General features: G+C 35.9%; 1 protein-coding gene across 5 annotated transcripts in view; it reads left to right on the top strand.

The window, feature by feature from the left end:
* Positions 1 to 15781, top strand: part of TAX1BP1 (Tax1 (human T-cell leukemia virus type I) binding protein 1) — a 64509-nt gene that overhangs the window by 29544 nt on the left and 19184 nt on the right. For 3 of the 5 annotated variants that reach the window (XM_010577550.1, XM_010577551.1, XM_010577554.1), the window contains 6 exons: positions 6390 to 6538; positions 6672 to 6762; positions 8045 to 8230; positions 11610 to 11837; positions 13163 to 13309; positions 14544 to 14637. In XM_010577550.1, coding sequence (XP_010575852.1) covers positions 6390 to 6538; positions 6672 to 6762; positions 8045 to 8230; positions 11610 to 11837; positions 13163 to 13309; positions 14544 to 14637 — 895 coding nt within the window. The remainder of the gene's footprint in view (positions 1 to 6389; positions 6539 to 6671; positions 6763 to 8044; positions 8231 to 11609; positions 11838 to 13162; positions 13310 to 14543; positions 14638 to 15781) is intronic. The other 2 variants (XM_010577552.1, XM_010577553.1) reach the window with 2 other exon arrangements.

The raw sequence follows: 15781 nt of genomic DNA, 5'->3' as shown, positions 1-15781 counted from the left end.
CCCCAGATGACATTAAATTAGCTCTTATAGAGTCTGAAGGTTTAATTTAATCTGTTACTACTCTGTGTGGGAATTCAGAGTAAATGTGAAATTATTGGAAATGTTTCAGAAATGTCAAATCTTTTCCTTATAACCTTCTGTTAGTGTTTCAGAGTTAATTATTTTTTACTAGGATGATGTTCCCCGATAACATACTTTTATTTAGTATCATATATACAGCTTGCAACTCTACTAATATAACACTGTTAAATTAATGATGTAATTACTCGCTATGATTATTTTACTTTAGAAGATGACACGTGATACATAGTCACCAGAACTGTTTCAGGTTGCTTTCACATTTCAACTGTTCCTTTGGTTTCCTACTGTAAACTTGTTCAGTGGTATATACTCACGTATGTTGAGTCACATTAGCTGCTTTTATATGAATATATTGTATTTTTTGAAACATTGAAGAACATTGAATCAAAACCTGGGTGTTTATATCTAGTTTTTTCTAGTCTATATCTTACACATTATGAATATAAAAATATATACCTGTGTAAATAAAAAGAATGCATGCTTTTTGGTCTTTGTATTCCCAGTTTTGTGTGTACTTAAACTGTGTGTAAGCTTGCTGGTAGCAGTGTATCTACTTACTGTTTTAGGATTTAATATTACTGTGCTGAACAAGAGAAACATGCAGCAGTCATTGTGTCAAGCTTTCATTGGTTGCTCTTCTGACACTGCTACCATTCAGTTTTGTGAAGACAGGTTTTGTAGTTTGTGTAGAGAGCAGACCTTGCAAATGATGCTTTTGCAATCATTTGTCTCCCTCTAGTGGAAAAAGAGTATTTCTGAACTGATTTCTTTAACGTTAGAGTGGTGACAAGTCTTACTCCTGTGGCAGTAGTTTCCATAGATGTTTAACTTGAGTCAGAAGCAACAGATTTGCAGATTAACAACTCATTCTTTGATCCTGTGAACATCTGAATAGTGTTTCTGTTATGACATTGGCATAAATTGAGGCAGAATTTAATTTATTGACTTGATAAACTTGTTCTTTCATGCTTTTTGAAAGTTTGGTTCATTTAACTTTTAAAAAGTGGGCTAATTCATCTATCTGATGGGGAGTTTTAATAGGACATCCATCTGAATCCACATTCTACTGAGAGGTTCTACCTGCACAGTAGCTTTATTCATTGGAGAGTTTTATTCAAATATCAGGGATTCGTTTAAGTTGGCTTTTGATGCCATTTTATAGGGAGAGTTTCTCTGGTTAGATAGTGACAAAATGCTGTTGTATGGTGTGGTATGTCAGCAGTACAAGTGCTCAGTTCAGACTGCATGCATAAAAGTAAGTGAATCCAGTGTTTTTTCAGTGCCTCTTTAAATCAAGCTATGTTGATATTGTTTATGTATGCTGCATGTGTGAAAATTTGGTGATCAGGGAGATGCATTGTTTTTTTTAAAAAAAAGCAAACAAACCGCAAAATAAAAAGCCACCCAAAAAGCAAAAACCCAAACAACAACCAAAAAAAAACCCCTAACCCAAAAAGCAAAACCACAACCCCCCTCCACAACCCCCCCAAAACTCCATCTAAATAATGGAGTAAATTTATATACTTATATAAAATAATTTATATCTACAAATTTATATATACAAATTAAACACTCAGAATTGCTCAGATTGGCACCAGCAGTTATAGCACCCAAGGGTGCTATAAACATTCTATGAAGAGAAGACCCTGTTTTATTGGTTTAGTGACTGTTCTATGTATGAATCTTTCTTGAACTGGTTAATTGAAATTTATTTCACTGGATGATTCAACAGATTCATTTGAGATATTCTGTACTTCAAATTGTGTATTCATGAGTGACCCTTTGCAAAAGTCATAGCTTATAGTGAAATTATAACATGTTTTAAGAAATTAACATTTTGAAATATAAATGCATGCTGCAAAACTGTAGTGTGTATAAATACTTCCGCTTCCTCCTGCAAAAAACTTGCACATCTGTAGTCTTTGTGACAGTAATTGGGTGACTGATGTTACTTAGATATTTTTGATCTGTTTAACAATGTTAGTTGAAGAGATTAACACAATTGAATTACCACTGCAATATCTTAGGTTTTGGAATAGAGAGACTTCAGTGTTTTTCAGAGCAGTATTTCTATTGCCAATCATAGTTACAAACATAAAGCTTAATATCATTGAGTTTATTTGGAATTGATTTACTGTTTTACATTACTGAATGCTTAAGTTTTATTTAGAAAAATTACAACTTGATGTTTCCTTTCAGAACATTCAGGCCCTGTGTTATGAGCACACTCAGATTTTTGCAGTGTCTGCAGTGGTGCTATGTTGTGTTCATCATTTCTTCTCTGAGGTCCTTTAAAAAGATAATGATGTTAGGCAAGTGTTTTACACAATTCTGTTGGAGCTGCTATGATGTAAATGGGATAAACAAAAGGTTCCTGCAGATAATTCATCTAGATCCCCTAAATTCTCTACAGGGTATGAAGCATAATGGTTCCCCTGACATCAAATTACATCCAGATAAATCAATCCAGCTGAAAGGTGCTACTGCTTTTTTTTTTCTTGTTGTTTTGTTTTAAATAAATTGCCTTGTACTTGGTGAATTGACTTCTTTGGTTTCTGAGTTGCATAGCTAATTCTTTAACCTTTCATTCTTCTTTTTCATTACAATGTATGCATTCTGTAAAAAGTAAAATAAAGATTGCAGGTATTAGCCATTAATCAAAGGTGAATGCTTTAGGTGTGGAATGGCTTTTAAAAAGTGGGGAGGGAGTTTTACATGTTAAGGGAAGATGAAGCATTAAAAAAAACCTGCCTGTTGTGATACTGCAAGATGTCACAGCTGGAAATAGTCTTGGGTTTTATTTTTTAAGTATTTTATTCTGTCTGTTGGATGTCTCTCTGACTTAAGTAGGTTTGAAGAATGCGTTGCGTATGTTGATTCACAGGAGGGGATGTCTGTACCACCTTGCTTCCATTAACCAGACTATACTCTGAATTATCTTACTGGTGTTGCATTAGAAGAAAGAAGTACGTAGGTAAAGCATGTTGTTCTTCATTGTTGAACATACAGATTTTTGCTATAGTTTTCTGCTATAAAATAAGAATCTATAAACTTTATGGCTATTCTACTCTTAAATGAAAGATTAGTCCTTTGCAGCAGAAGTTTAATAAATGGATTTTAAACATGTTTCAAAGAAGAGCACAGGCATGATCTTTGCATATTCTTTAGATAGAACTTATAATAGCTTTATGAGGTTTCCATCAGTGTATTTACAATTAGGTTACACAAACCTAAAGCAACTGATCCGTAATTTAGAACTTCTTGATGCAAAAACTCTGTTCTTTCAGCAGCTGTTTGTAATGCACTGTAAACAAGTCAGGTTATGTGTAATGGCAGTTGTTTGCAGGGGGAGGACAGTGTTTCATATGATTACAATAAAATTATTTTTAAAATAATCAGTCTTAAATCTTTTGCCATTTTAGAATAGCAATAAAGATTTTGGTGCCCCCATCTTTCTTTTTGTTCCCTATCTGAAGGTACATAAAAAATTTCAAAGTAGAATTTTGATTCTGGGGAAAATAAATGCACTTGACAACTACATTAAATCTTCTTTGTTTCATTTCACTAGTGAGACTCCTAGCAGTTGTAGGAATTTTTGTTTTGCTAGCTTTTTGTTTTGCAGCAGTGAGGCTGACTTAAGTAATTTCTGGCTGCTTATTCTGGTCTTTGTGGTGCAGTTTGCTTACCCCCTCCACCCATAGGGTTGTTGCAACTCTAGGGAGTGGGGACAGGGGAAGCTGCATTTGTAACTGCATTAAAAATACAATTCAGAGTAAAAATAACCTTGAAATTGTTGGGTGTTTTTAAACTAGTCCATTAAAATGATTCATGCTGTTGCTGTGCTTTTCTTTCTGTTAAGAAAATGGAAGAAAAGATATAATATTTGTAGATATACCAGATAAATTGAGAAATTAAGTAAACAATAATCACGGAAAGTAATTATCTTTTTTGTAATAGAGGTTGTACATGTAGTTGATGTGTTTATTATATTCTTCCCCTTTAGACTCCTCCTAAAACACAGTCAACTTTTACCTGTAAAATAGTCTTAGGAGCACTTATTTTAAATTTTACAGGCTCTGAAACTGCTGTAACCAGACTGTATGGGACTAGGATTGCAGCATCTAAATTGAATTGCTAAGAATTCTGTAAAATAACAAGTCGTCTCTAAAAATTAATCCTTTTTTTCTTTCAAAACTGTAAGCTTTAGTTGTATCTAAACAAGTTTATTAGGTGAGAATCTGTTAAGTATGGAACTTTTACATTTTAATACCATGTCCCTTTAGAATAACTAGCAAAGCAGCATCAATTGTAATGCTGTTTGTGGAGTGAATTTTTTTTCAGGCTATTAATTCCTTTTAATATATGTTACCTTTGGCAGCCTGTTTGAACTGTTTGTACAGTTTGTATATATAATGTATCAGATTAAATTCTTTTGAAGGCACTTGGGTTACAACAGTTACAGTTATACCAAAGTGGTGTTTAGAGAAAACACAGATATGCATTGAAATAGACTTTTTACTATACTAGACTTTCAAAACAGGGGCAAGTAATTAGTCTCCACTGCACTAGGGAAGGACAAGCAGTTATAATGTGTGTTGTTGCTGCTGGTTATATAGCAAGTTTTACTTGGAATACTGACTTTAATTAAAATATCCTGCCTTCATTACACCAAGTATATATATTTCTGGCTGCAGAAAACTGATAGCTCTTCAAAAATAAAGACCTTAAGAAAATTGTGGGTCATCTTCTCCAATGCTATTTTCAAGAAAGATGGTACATTCATGACCCCTTGAAATTCTTTATTATATTAAGGCATATAATAAAGCCGTTTAGAGTTTAAATAGTTGTAATGTATTAGTCCTTTTTTTTTTTTTAAATAATAGCATATGTAAGAAAAATAAAAATCTACTTTATGTGCTGGTATAGTGTTTAGGAAGTGGTTGAGGCATCAGTTACATCTGCCACCCCTCATAATTCAACACCTCCTACCCCCCCCCCCCCCCCCCCCCCAAGAAAAATCATAATGCCCAAACTTCTGTTTGGTCGCTTGTAAAAGCGGGGCTCAATTACCCTTGCAAACAGTGTATTTTGACAATTAATGAGTAAAACCAGTCCTCATTATATTTTATTGTACTTAAAACATTGTTTGTTAGGTTGGAATCTGGCCAGTAGGGGTTCTCTGTAAACTCTGCCTGATGTGTTTCTCTTGATGTAACAGTACAGTCTTGTTGTTTCAGGGCATTAAGCTTTGTTTAAAAATGAATAGATGAACTAGTGCTTTAATCTTCTAAATGTAGAGCAGAAAGACAACTTGTACAGTAGCATCTGCACAAACACTAAGTCATGCTGTTGGTCAGTCTGTCTTGACCTTGTTTACAGTTTGATTCGTACCACTGTCATGGTCAATACTAAGATGAGCTTTATTGAATTTTGATATCAGAATTAGTAGCATATTATCTCAGTATGTGTGTTCTACTTTAGTGTTATTAATTTCTTAAGAAAATAGTATTGGGTTATTTAAGGTGACTTGACTTTAAATGGCCATTTTTCTGTGGTGGAGATGACATTTAGCTGTCCATTGCCTTAGAGTGATGTGGATGTTACTGTAACTAGATAATTAATGCAATACTTAAAAAGCGGCTTCCCATCTTGTGTCTGTCAGTTTTCTGACAAAGGAATCTGGTTTTGGTGTTGTAATCATCCTCGATGTCTCAGCTTCCAATATCCAAGACATAAATCCTGCATTGTTTCATGAGCTTCTGTGAGCTTTGTGAGACCTTCCGTGTGTTCTAGCTAGGAGAATGTAGTGTAGTAACTAGCTCTTCATCAGGAGTTCTTCCCTTTTTTGTTCTCCTTTTGCCTGCAGTTGTCTTTACTGTGGTGTAACTGTCTAGTCAAATGCAAGCTCTCCTTCTCAAGTAAAAGAAAGTACAGAGAAAAATAGAGGTTGTTCATTTTTTCTAAGCTAGGCAGTCAGTGGTTAGTTTGCAGAAAGGAGATGGGCAAAAGATATGAAATATAGCTTTGTCCTATACTCTGAAGTCTTTGGTAGTCTCTGTGTAACAGAATGCTTGCGCCAAAACCAACTCCTTATTGACTCCTTATTAATATATTAACTGTGCATAGCAAATTTAATGTATTTTTATATGTTCAATATATGTATTTATATAGACTTGAAATGGGCTTGTCGTACATTATAAGGAAGAGAAGAAATCTAATGGCCATGTTTTAGCATTAATTCAAATAGCATGTTGTAGTTCTGAAGATATGCATTCTTAAATGACATCTGTTTGCAATTTTTTTTAAAGAATAATGTTCAAGCATCAGAAGCTCTTAAAACTGAAGTTGATGATTTGAAGAAGAAGCATGATGAGGCTGCTTCAAAAGTTCTCCAGCTCGAAGAAGATATCATGACTGTTACTCAAAAAGCCATTGCAAAAGAAACTGAGTTAGACAGGTATTTAGTAATTTTGTTGCTTACCTTAGTCTACTGTTTCATTCCATAGGTGTTTTTTCAAACTAACAATTTTAATGTATGCATCGTTTTTCTATATTAATAGTTCTGTACTATTAATTTGTCAATGTCTTAGTCTGAAGGACAAACTGAAGAAAGTGATGCTTGAGAAGGAGCAACTTGAATGTGGGTTAAAGACAGAAAAGGATGAAAAAGAACTTTATAAGGTAACTTTATTCCTTGTACCTGTATGCACTGAAATGAAGTGGTTTGAAATAAAGGTAATAACGTTTTATGGAGAAGTCTGATAAATTGAATTCATTAAGGAAAAAAAGGAAATGGGTAACTTCTGTGAACAGATTTTTAAGACAGTTATAGATGTTCTCATATAAAAATGAATGAGGAAAATAGCATCTGGATTCATTCCATGACATAAAAAGGTCTCTAAGATGGAGAATGGATCACCAATTTGTTAAAATGCAGGCATAGTAACAAAAAATAATAGATGCTAGTGAGGAAGTTCTTTAGTTATACAGTGCGTCACCCAGTAACCGGTTTTTTTAACACGCTTTTTTATAAGTGAATTACTTTTTACTCTTCTAAGTTCTTGCTCCAGACTATGTTTTCTAGATCCCTATTCTTGAGTCTTGTGCATAACTCTGAGAAGCTTTAGTAGGAGCTATATTGCATTGATTTTTACTAGCATAGCTGATTGCTTTTGCTGGCATTGAGACACACCCATATTTAAAATAAAATATAGTGCCCACCTCAAAGGCAAAAAAAAAAAGTTTTTATATGCCAAAATAATGAAATCCTTAGGTTGTATGAAACAAGTCAAGTGTATTTAAAAGTTTATTTTTGTTCATAGGAAAATGTCGTTATATGGCAGACAGTATTAGATATACACCAGAAGTAATAAAATCTCAAAACATCTTTCACAGGCATGGAATCTCTCTATATATAAGCAACACAAATCATCTAGTCTGAGTGGACAGCACTTGAATGCAACAGTTATCCTTTATTAGGCATAATGTGATAGACTCGATGACATCTTAAAAACAGCTCTAGAGTTGTTAAAGCAGTTTGCTGTCTTTGGAAATAAATATTGCTGATATAATCCTGTTTGCTTATATGATTGCAGGTAGATACTACTAGAAGTTTAATTTCTCTCTAGTTTTCTTCAAGTAATTTCTTTTTTGCTTGTCCTTGGTTGTCTAGCATTTGTGAACAGGAATGAATTCTGAACAGCTTAATTTGATGTGGACAGAAGTCAGGGCCTTAACTTCTAGCTGTAGACTGGAGCTGTTGTTACATGATCCAGCTGAAAGAATTCTAGCCAGAAAATTTGTGCTGGAGGGCAGTGATATTATCAAATGTTTAATTTTTCTCTTTACCTGTTCTAATCCGTCTCGGAGATGAGTTAGAATTTAGTGAACACTTAAATGGACAGGTGAACAGTAGTTTTCATAACGTGGAAGAAGAGTTTGACATTTTTTAGCATCATTACAGATACACTTGAAGAATACAGAAATAGAAAACACCAAACTAGTAAAAGAAATCCAGACGTTTAAGAATTTGGATGCAAACAAAGAAAACATGATATCGTATTATAAAGAGGAGGTTGGCAGATTACAGCTATTTATAGCTGAAAAAGAAAATATGAAGAAAGCTTTTTTGGTCTCCTCATCAAACAAGGTAAGCATTGCTAATATAATTGGCCTGGTTTAAAATAAACATATCTAAGGTTGTATGTGTTTGACAAGACAAAGGAAGAGGTTGAAGATATCACCAGGGTATAGGCTGAGAGGCAAGAGGATTATGGTATTCTCAGTATATGCAGAAAATGAGCAAAAGAGTGAATTTGGGTTTAGTTTTGCAAATTCTGAGCTTGGTGAGATCTCTCACGTGATGAACTCTGAGATAAACTATACATGAAAAAGGAATTTGTGAGTTCAGTAAAAGTGCATCAGTAAAAGTGGTGCACTCCTCTGAGTTGCTTTTAACTTCATTTAAAAGGAAGGAGATTGAGGAAAAGAGAAAAGTTAATAATGTAGCTATGTTGAGACTGCAGAGGTTGATGGAGGAGAAAAGAGGAGACATCGAAAGATGTGCTGAAGGCATTGTTAAGTAAATGTACTGTCAAGATATAATGATGTAAAACCTGAGAAAAGATAACATACCAGATAAATAGACTAAATTGACTTGAGAACTCAGCAGTAAGAGTGCCAATAGGACTTCTAAGGAAGAGGTGACTTTTGCTACACAGTGTGGTAGCAGTGTGGTTAGCAAGCAGTGTGGTATAGTAGGAAAGTGAAATTGCTGAAGAACTGGTATCTATGCTGCCCATGGTCTGGGTGGGGTTACTTCAGACTAGTTTTAGTGTGGTGCTGTGGATAGATGTATTGGGTTTCTGTGGCAAGGTTTTGGTAGCAGGGGGGCTACAGGGGTGGCTTCTATGAGAAGCTGCTAGAAGCTTCCCCTATGTCCGATAGAACCAGTGCCAGCTGGCTCCAAGACGGACCTGCCGCTGGCCAAGGCTGAGCCCATCACTGACGGTGGTAGTGCCTCTTGTGATAAAATATTTAAGAACAGAAAAAACCCAACTGGGCAAGAGCAGTTGCAGCTGGAGAGAGGACTGAGAATATGTGAGAGAAGCAACTCTGCGGACACCAAGGTCAGTGAAGAAGGAGGGGGAGGAGGTGCTCCAGGTGCTGGAGTAGAAATTCCCCTGCAGCCTGTGGGGAAGACCATGGTGAGGCAGGCTGTCCCCCTGCAGCCTGTGGAGGTTAATGGTGGAGCAGATACTCACCTGCAGCCTGTGGAGGACTCCATGTTGAAGCAGGTGGATACCTGAAGGAGGCTGTGACCCCACAGGAATCCCACGCTGGAGCAGGCTTCTGGCCGGACCTGTGCAGAAAGAATAGCCCATGCTGGAGCAGGTTTGCTGGCAGGACTTGTGACCTTGCAGGGGACCCATGCTGGAGCAGTCTGTTCCTGAAGAACTGCAGCTTGTGGAAAGGACCCATGCTGGAGCAGTTCATGGAGGACTGTCTCCCGTGGGAGGGACCCTGCGCTGGAGCAGGGGAAGAGTGTGAGGAGTCCTCCTCCTGAGGAGGAAGGAGCAGCAGAGACAATGTGTGATGAACTGATGGAAACCCCCACTCCCCATCCCCCTGCGCCACTGAGAGAAAATCAGGAGTAAATTTAAGCCTGGGAAGAAGGAATGGGTTGGGGGGAGGGTGTTTTTAAGATTTGTTTTTTTTCTCATTATCCTACTCTGATTTGATTGGTAATAAATTAATTTTTTTCCCCAAGTCAAGTCTGTTTTGCCTGTGATGGTAATTGCTGAACGATTTCTCCCTGCCCTTGTCTCGACCCATGAGCCTTTTGTTATATTTTTCTCTCCTCTGTCCATTTGAGGAGGGGAGTGATACAGTGGCTTTAGTAGGCACTTGGCATCCAGCCAGGGTCAACCCACCACAATAGAATACCTAGTAGGTGTTTGTTCCTGATGTACATCTTCCTGTTCCGTTTCATCCAAAAGGAATGCAGTTTCTGTGCCCTGAGACTGTTCTGTCCTGTGATCTACAGTGTGATAGGTAATAATGGAATTTACTGGGAGTTTTGCTTCACAGATGAGTTCTTGATCCAAACTGGAGAGTTAATTTAGACACAGCCTTTGAGGCCAGCATGGAAAAGTCAGATTGACTTTCTAAGTGACACTATCTTGTGTATCTTGCCAGTCTTCTCACAGAAGAGGCAATCTAGATCTTGAAAGGATAGAAGTTGCATTAATGTGAGTTATGAATGTAAAATTTAAGTAGAAAAGTAGTGCTGTTGAGAATGGAAATAGCAAGAGGACAAAAAAGGACATGCTATCTTGCTTTAAGTTACAGCTTATCTTGTTTTAGTCTTTTGACTGCTTTGCAGTTTTGTTTCTGAATGTGTTAAACTGCTACTGTATTTTACTTTGAAGTAAAAACATGTAGGGGGGGTGTGTGTGTGTGTGTGTGCCAGTACCGAAGCAACCAAACATTTATGCCATTTATTACTCTTGGAAGTGCTTGTGATGTTTCTGGTGGGATCATTAACATTGTTTTACGTATTTCAGTAAATATCGGCAGTTTCACAGTGTAACTGATCCATCATGTGCTGTAAAAATAGCTAAGGGACAGGACTTTGGGCCATTTCCTAGTCCATCTTCATAAATGTTTACAAAGTATATTAGTGTTCCTCTGGACTTGCTATGCTAAGTGATTATTAAAAAATTAACAAATAATGGACTAGAGATACCTGAATTTATGTCTAGACTCAAGAATATGAGATGCTTATGTCTTCAGGAAGACCAGAGGCTGCGAGTAGTTTATAGTAGCTTTAAAATTTTTTAAATTTTTTTTTGGTGATCCTGAGCTTCTCCGATGAATGAGAGGCCAGTAGTGCAGCTTGGTCAGTTGGCCCTCGGACTGCCCTGTGGAGCTGCAGCAGTGCTGATAGTCTTAGTGGTGCATGCTGCAGCTTGCTCTTCATTACTTTTTGTTCTCGGTTCCTTCTGAAAAGCTTGTTGTGTAAGATCTTGGGAAACGGAGCCATGAGAAAAATATCCCAAAGGTGCTTTACAGTGTCTTATGTCAACTAATTGTAGGCATTGTAAGACTTCTTACTCTGTTGTTACCTGCAGTGTGTTACTGTGGGATGAACTTTGGTTTTGAAGCTGGATGGCCATTTGTGCCTGTCAAGGATTCTATGGTGACAAGAACAAAGATATTCTGGAAAACAGACTTTTTTGGTGTATGGTTAAAACTAAAGCTGAAAATAAAAATCTAGTATAGATAAAATAATAATATTTAAATTTGCCTTTATGTCATAGTGAAAAAAGTTTGCACACCATTGTTAGCAAAGAAGGCAAATGGGGAAAATGGTAACTTGTGTACTAACTTCTTGATTTAGTGGTTTTGCTAAAGCCACCAGGAAAACTTGGATTTTTCTTTCAAATGTTTGTAATCCCTCTACCAACATTTCTTTAAGCTTTGAATTAAAAAATGATGGATTCTCTTCCCTCTCTTCTCTCTCCTAGGAGGATGCAAGTATTTTAAAAGAACAGCTTCGGAAGGCTGAAGATCAGATTCAGGCTAGAAAACAAGAAGCTGTCCTAATGTCAAAAGAGCTGAGCGATGCAGTAAATGTGCGAGATAAGACGATGGCCGATCTTCACAGTGCACGTCTGGAAAATGAAAAATTGAAAAAGCAGCTTGCTGATGCTTTAGCTGAACTGAAAAAAATCACAGCTTTGAAAAATGAACAGGTAAATCATCAGCACTTTGTACTGAAATTTATTTGTATTTATAAAATCTGACAGAGCTAGCTTTGCCAAGGTTGGGGAATAAAATATATTTCTGGATGATTAGTACAAATTATTATCAAATTCTCTTTTGGCACTTAAATGAAGTGCACGTTAGCTGATTTGGAGGGTTGGTAAGAAAGATTATTTCTGCTACTACTTACAGCAGCTCCCCTCCACCACCATGTTATTTTCACAGAATAATACAGTAGTTTTCTGTGTTACTTTGAATCCTCTCCCTTTCTTAATTCTTTTATGTGAGCCATAGTAGCATTAACATTTTATTCAGATAAGAAAAATGATTGATAGAGTTTTTTTTCATAATGTTCTTTCCTCATTGATGGATTCTTTCTTGATTCTTACGAGTCCTTCCAATATTTGTGGTCAAAGTTAATTTGCTTTAGTATTTATAAATATAAAAATATTAATGTAGTGGAAACTGTCCTGACTTTCTTTGTCTTGGATAAAAATCTAATGAGGTAATGTAAGTTTCATCATCCTGACTTAAGTGAGCTTTGTACCGGATCTTCTGTGACTGCAACTGCATTGGATTAATTGGCTACTAGGATTACTGTAATAATGTAGCAGTTTGAAAAAATATATTGAGCTGAACAGTAATTAAAATAGTGCAGTAAATATGAAATGAATAGTACAACCGTCAAAAGAACTATTATATTGAAAATATCCAAGAATTACATGTTTTTTCTAAGAATTTCAGTTATATACAATGTCTTTGAAATGCATCCTGAAAGAAGTAGCAGATCATCTGAGTGACTCAAGTTACCAGAAAGTATCCGAATACAGCATATATCCAGTTGGTAAATGTAGTCTGCTTAGCCTGTGTATCAATGTTACAGCTCAGTTGAACCACTTCCAGTAGAAACATAGTGAGCGTGATGGAATACAGTTGTGGTCTGTCCATTTTTGCCACATGGTTATACTTGTCTGTAAGATAGCTAGAACACCTTCTGGAAGGTGTTCAGACTTTTGGTATACGTTCAGACTTTTGGTATACATTAATCAGCCTATTAGAATAAGAATCCTCTTCACCTGCTTCTGGTATTATCCCAGTGCCTATTCATTCCTAGCAGGACACACTGAGGGATTAAAGTTCAGCACAGATGCTGCCTCTCTCTGCTGTACTACTGTATTCCTTTCCTTCCCACAAATAAAGTAGGAACTTCTTCTGTACTTACATAGAGCATTATGCTTTCTTTAATTGAAAAAAGGCTTTTTGGGAAATAGTGGTATTTGAACAAAAGGGAGAATAGTTTCTAATTTTTTTTAAGGAAACTTCAAACACAGTGGAGCACGAACTGCGCAGAGAAGTTGAAGATCTGAAGCTTCGCCTGCAAATGGCTGCTGACCATTACAAGGAAAAATTCAAAGAATGTCAAAAACTTCAAAAACAAGTAAACAAATTTACAGAACAGGCAGTAAGTAGAATGGGAGAAATTAAGCTTTTTGTAACTTTTCAGCAACTATTTAATTTCCTTCTGCAAAACCCAGTGCTTTTAAAAGGATGAAAGCATGCAGTAAGCAATGGCTCTTGAATTTACCATTTTCTTCCATAAAGCTAAATTACTTCTATGATTCTTTTTACATGGTTGTTGAAACCAAGCATAGGATTTATAGTAGCTGGTGTATGTAGAAAGCTAACAGAGTTTGGCTGAACCTGTAAGTGTAACATTGTTCAAGGAAGAGTTTTGAAACCGAAGCAGGAAAAAATCAATAATTACTACCTCTCTTCAGTACCACTACCACCATAAAAAACACGCCCAAACCTGAGACCCAGAAGTGGGGGAAATGGAGAACTTGGAGGAGGATTTCAAAGTGAAGTGGGGTGAAAGCTTCCACAACACAGTATATAGTTGTATTCCATGTGTATTTTGTATTCTTCTCTCTCTTCTAAACTTTGTTCCATAAGTAAATGGGGCTTTTGCAATGATGATGTGAGTCTTATGCCACCTGGTAACTGAACCTGTTAGTGAATTTCGAACAGGTTAGAGAGCAGAGCTCTGTAGAATTTTGTGAAAATTAGTGACTTGAATTGGAGAGGAGCTTAAATGGGGAAAAGGCATATGAGCAATAGCAAGATGTACAAATGTGAATTCTTAAGAAAAACAGACTTAAGCATTTCTGCTGTCCACAGAACAAATGGGGTAGTTACCCAGGTTTGATCCACAGATTGCTTTAAAAAGTTATCTTCTCATCCAGAAGGTCAATGGTGAATGAGGTGTCATATCAGAACGCCTGTGGCTTTTCCTTAAAAATCTTCCACATCTTTGGCTATGTTGTACATCTGATAACAAACACCAGAAGTCCAGCACTCTTTAGTAATGCAGACTCCATTTTCTAATGGAGTATTAAAGTTGATGGATTTAAGTGTAACTGTTTCTGTAGAAAATGAGATTTTCTAATAATTTGCTTAGAAATTACTGCTTCTAGGGAAAAATAATTTTATAAGGTAAGATTATAAAAATCATAGTCTGAGGCAATTTCAGTGTTAGTAGAATTAAGTATGTTTCCATATTATTATTATTACCTCCTGTTTTAATGAGCAATTCCATCTAGTCCAATTCTGGAGGAGATGATATTGCAAGATACATGTTACTTTGTGCTTTGGCTTTCATTGAATTAAATACCAAAACAAAATTTCTTTTCACAAAGAAAATTGCAGGGCATCAACAGAAACTGACAGATGCATCTAACATTGAGACAGCTACTGCCGTTGTTACAGACAAAAAGTTGTCTGCATCTCCAGGTATCAACAGCTTAAATTTTGTCTTATTTGTATCAGCCTGAAAGTGTTGTCTAATAGTATTTATAGTATAAAGTAGGTGGACTTGTTCTGTTTTAGTTAAAGCAGCGATTAGAAATGTGAAAATTCATCTAAAAATCTTGTGTCTTTTTTCAAGTGGTAACATTCCTAAACAGCTTCATGTATCTTTTCAAAACAGTTCAGTTGATATTTGTTAATGTCTGTAGGACTGAACTCTCAACTTCTTGTTTGATAGTTAACACAGAGTTGGTTTTGCCAAGCTAATAAGCAATTAATTAAAAAAAAAAAATCCTCCACAAATTTGCAAGTTGTGTACAATAGCATGGTAATTTTGAAGGCATGTTATAATGTCTATCCACTGTAGCATTCTACTGTAAAATGAAATCTACTGAAAGGTTCTGATTATTTGATGGCAAGGTCAAGTCTATAGACTATTCTCATGATTTATAGGCAGCAGTGGTTTATTAGAAAACGTTTAACTAGGTTATAACTTTTATGAACTATTAAGTTCTTAAAAAACTGATCTTCTAAAACATAAACATATAATAGGTTAAAACTAAGCCTGGCTTATTATGCAGTTTAAATTGATAAATGCCAGTAAATGCTGACTAATTTTGTTTGTGTTTACTTTATAATTCACACATTCTTTCTGTCTATAGAGACTATGGGTTGTAATTTCCGTCAGTTTCCTCTTGTTTTAAGTAAATACAAGTGTTCCCTAAAACAAATGAAATCCCAGCAAGCTCAGTTACAGTATGTGATAGGCTGAAGTAGATTGCTGGGGTACTTCATGTTTTTATGGAAGAATAAAATATCTAGCATGATATCATAAGGCACATATTCGGGTGCTTACTTGGGAGCTAAGGGGAGAGGTGTCGGTCTGGGGTTTTTTTTGTTTGTTTGTTTGTTTTGGGGTTTTTTGTTTTTTTGTTTGTTTGTTTTTTACGTTGACCTTTGTAGTATGTATGTGTATATTTATGTTCATCTTCAGTGTGTGAGAGAACTGAACACAGACTTGTCAGTATGACTGCTGATCTTATGTATCACTAGGATACTGATTGTCTGTGATTATTTGCTTAGATAAGAACAGAGCGCTCCATGTTATTGCACTGTCAAATTTGGCTTG

This window comes from Haliaeetus leucocephalus, unplaced genomic scaffold (genome assembly GCF_000737465.1).
Source record: "Haliaeetus leucocephalus isolate CR32 unplaced genomic scaffold, Haliaeetus_leucocephalus-4.0 Scaffold566, whole genome shotgun sequence".
In the NCBI taxonomy this organism is placed as follows: Eukaryota; Metazoa; Chordata; class Aves; order Accipitriformes; family Accipitridae; genus Haliaeetus; species Haliaeetus leucocephalus.
The sequence above is the reverse complement of the archived record's forward strand: the minus strand, read 5'-3'. Positions and strand labels throughout refer to the sequence as shown.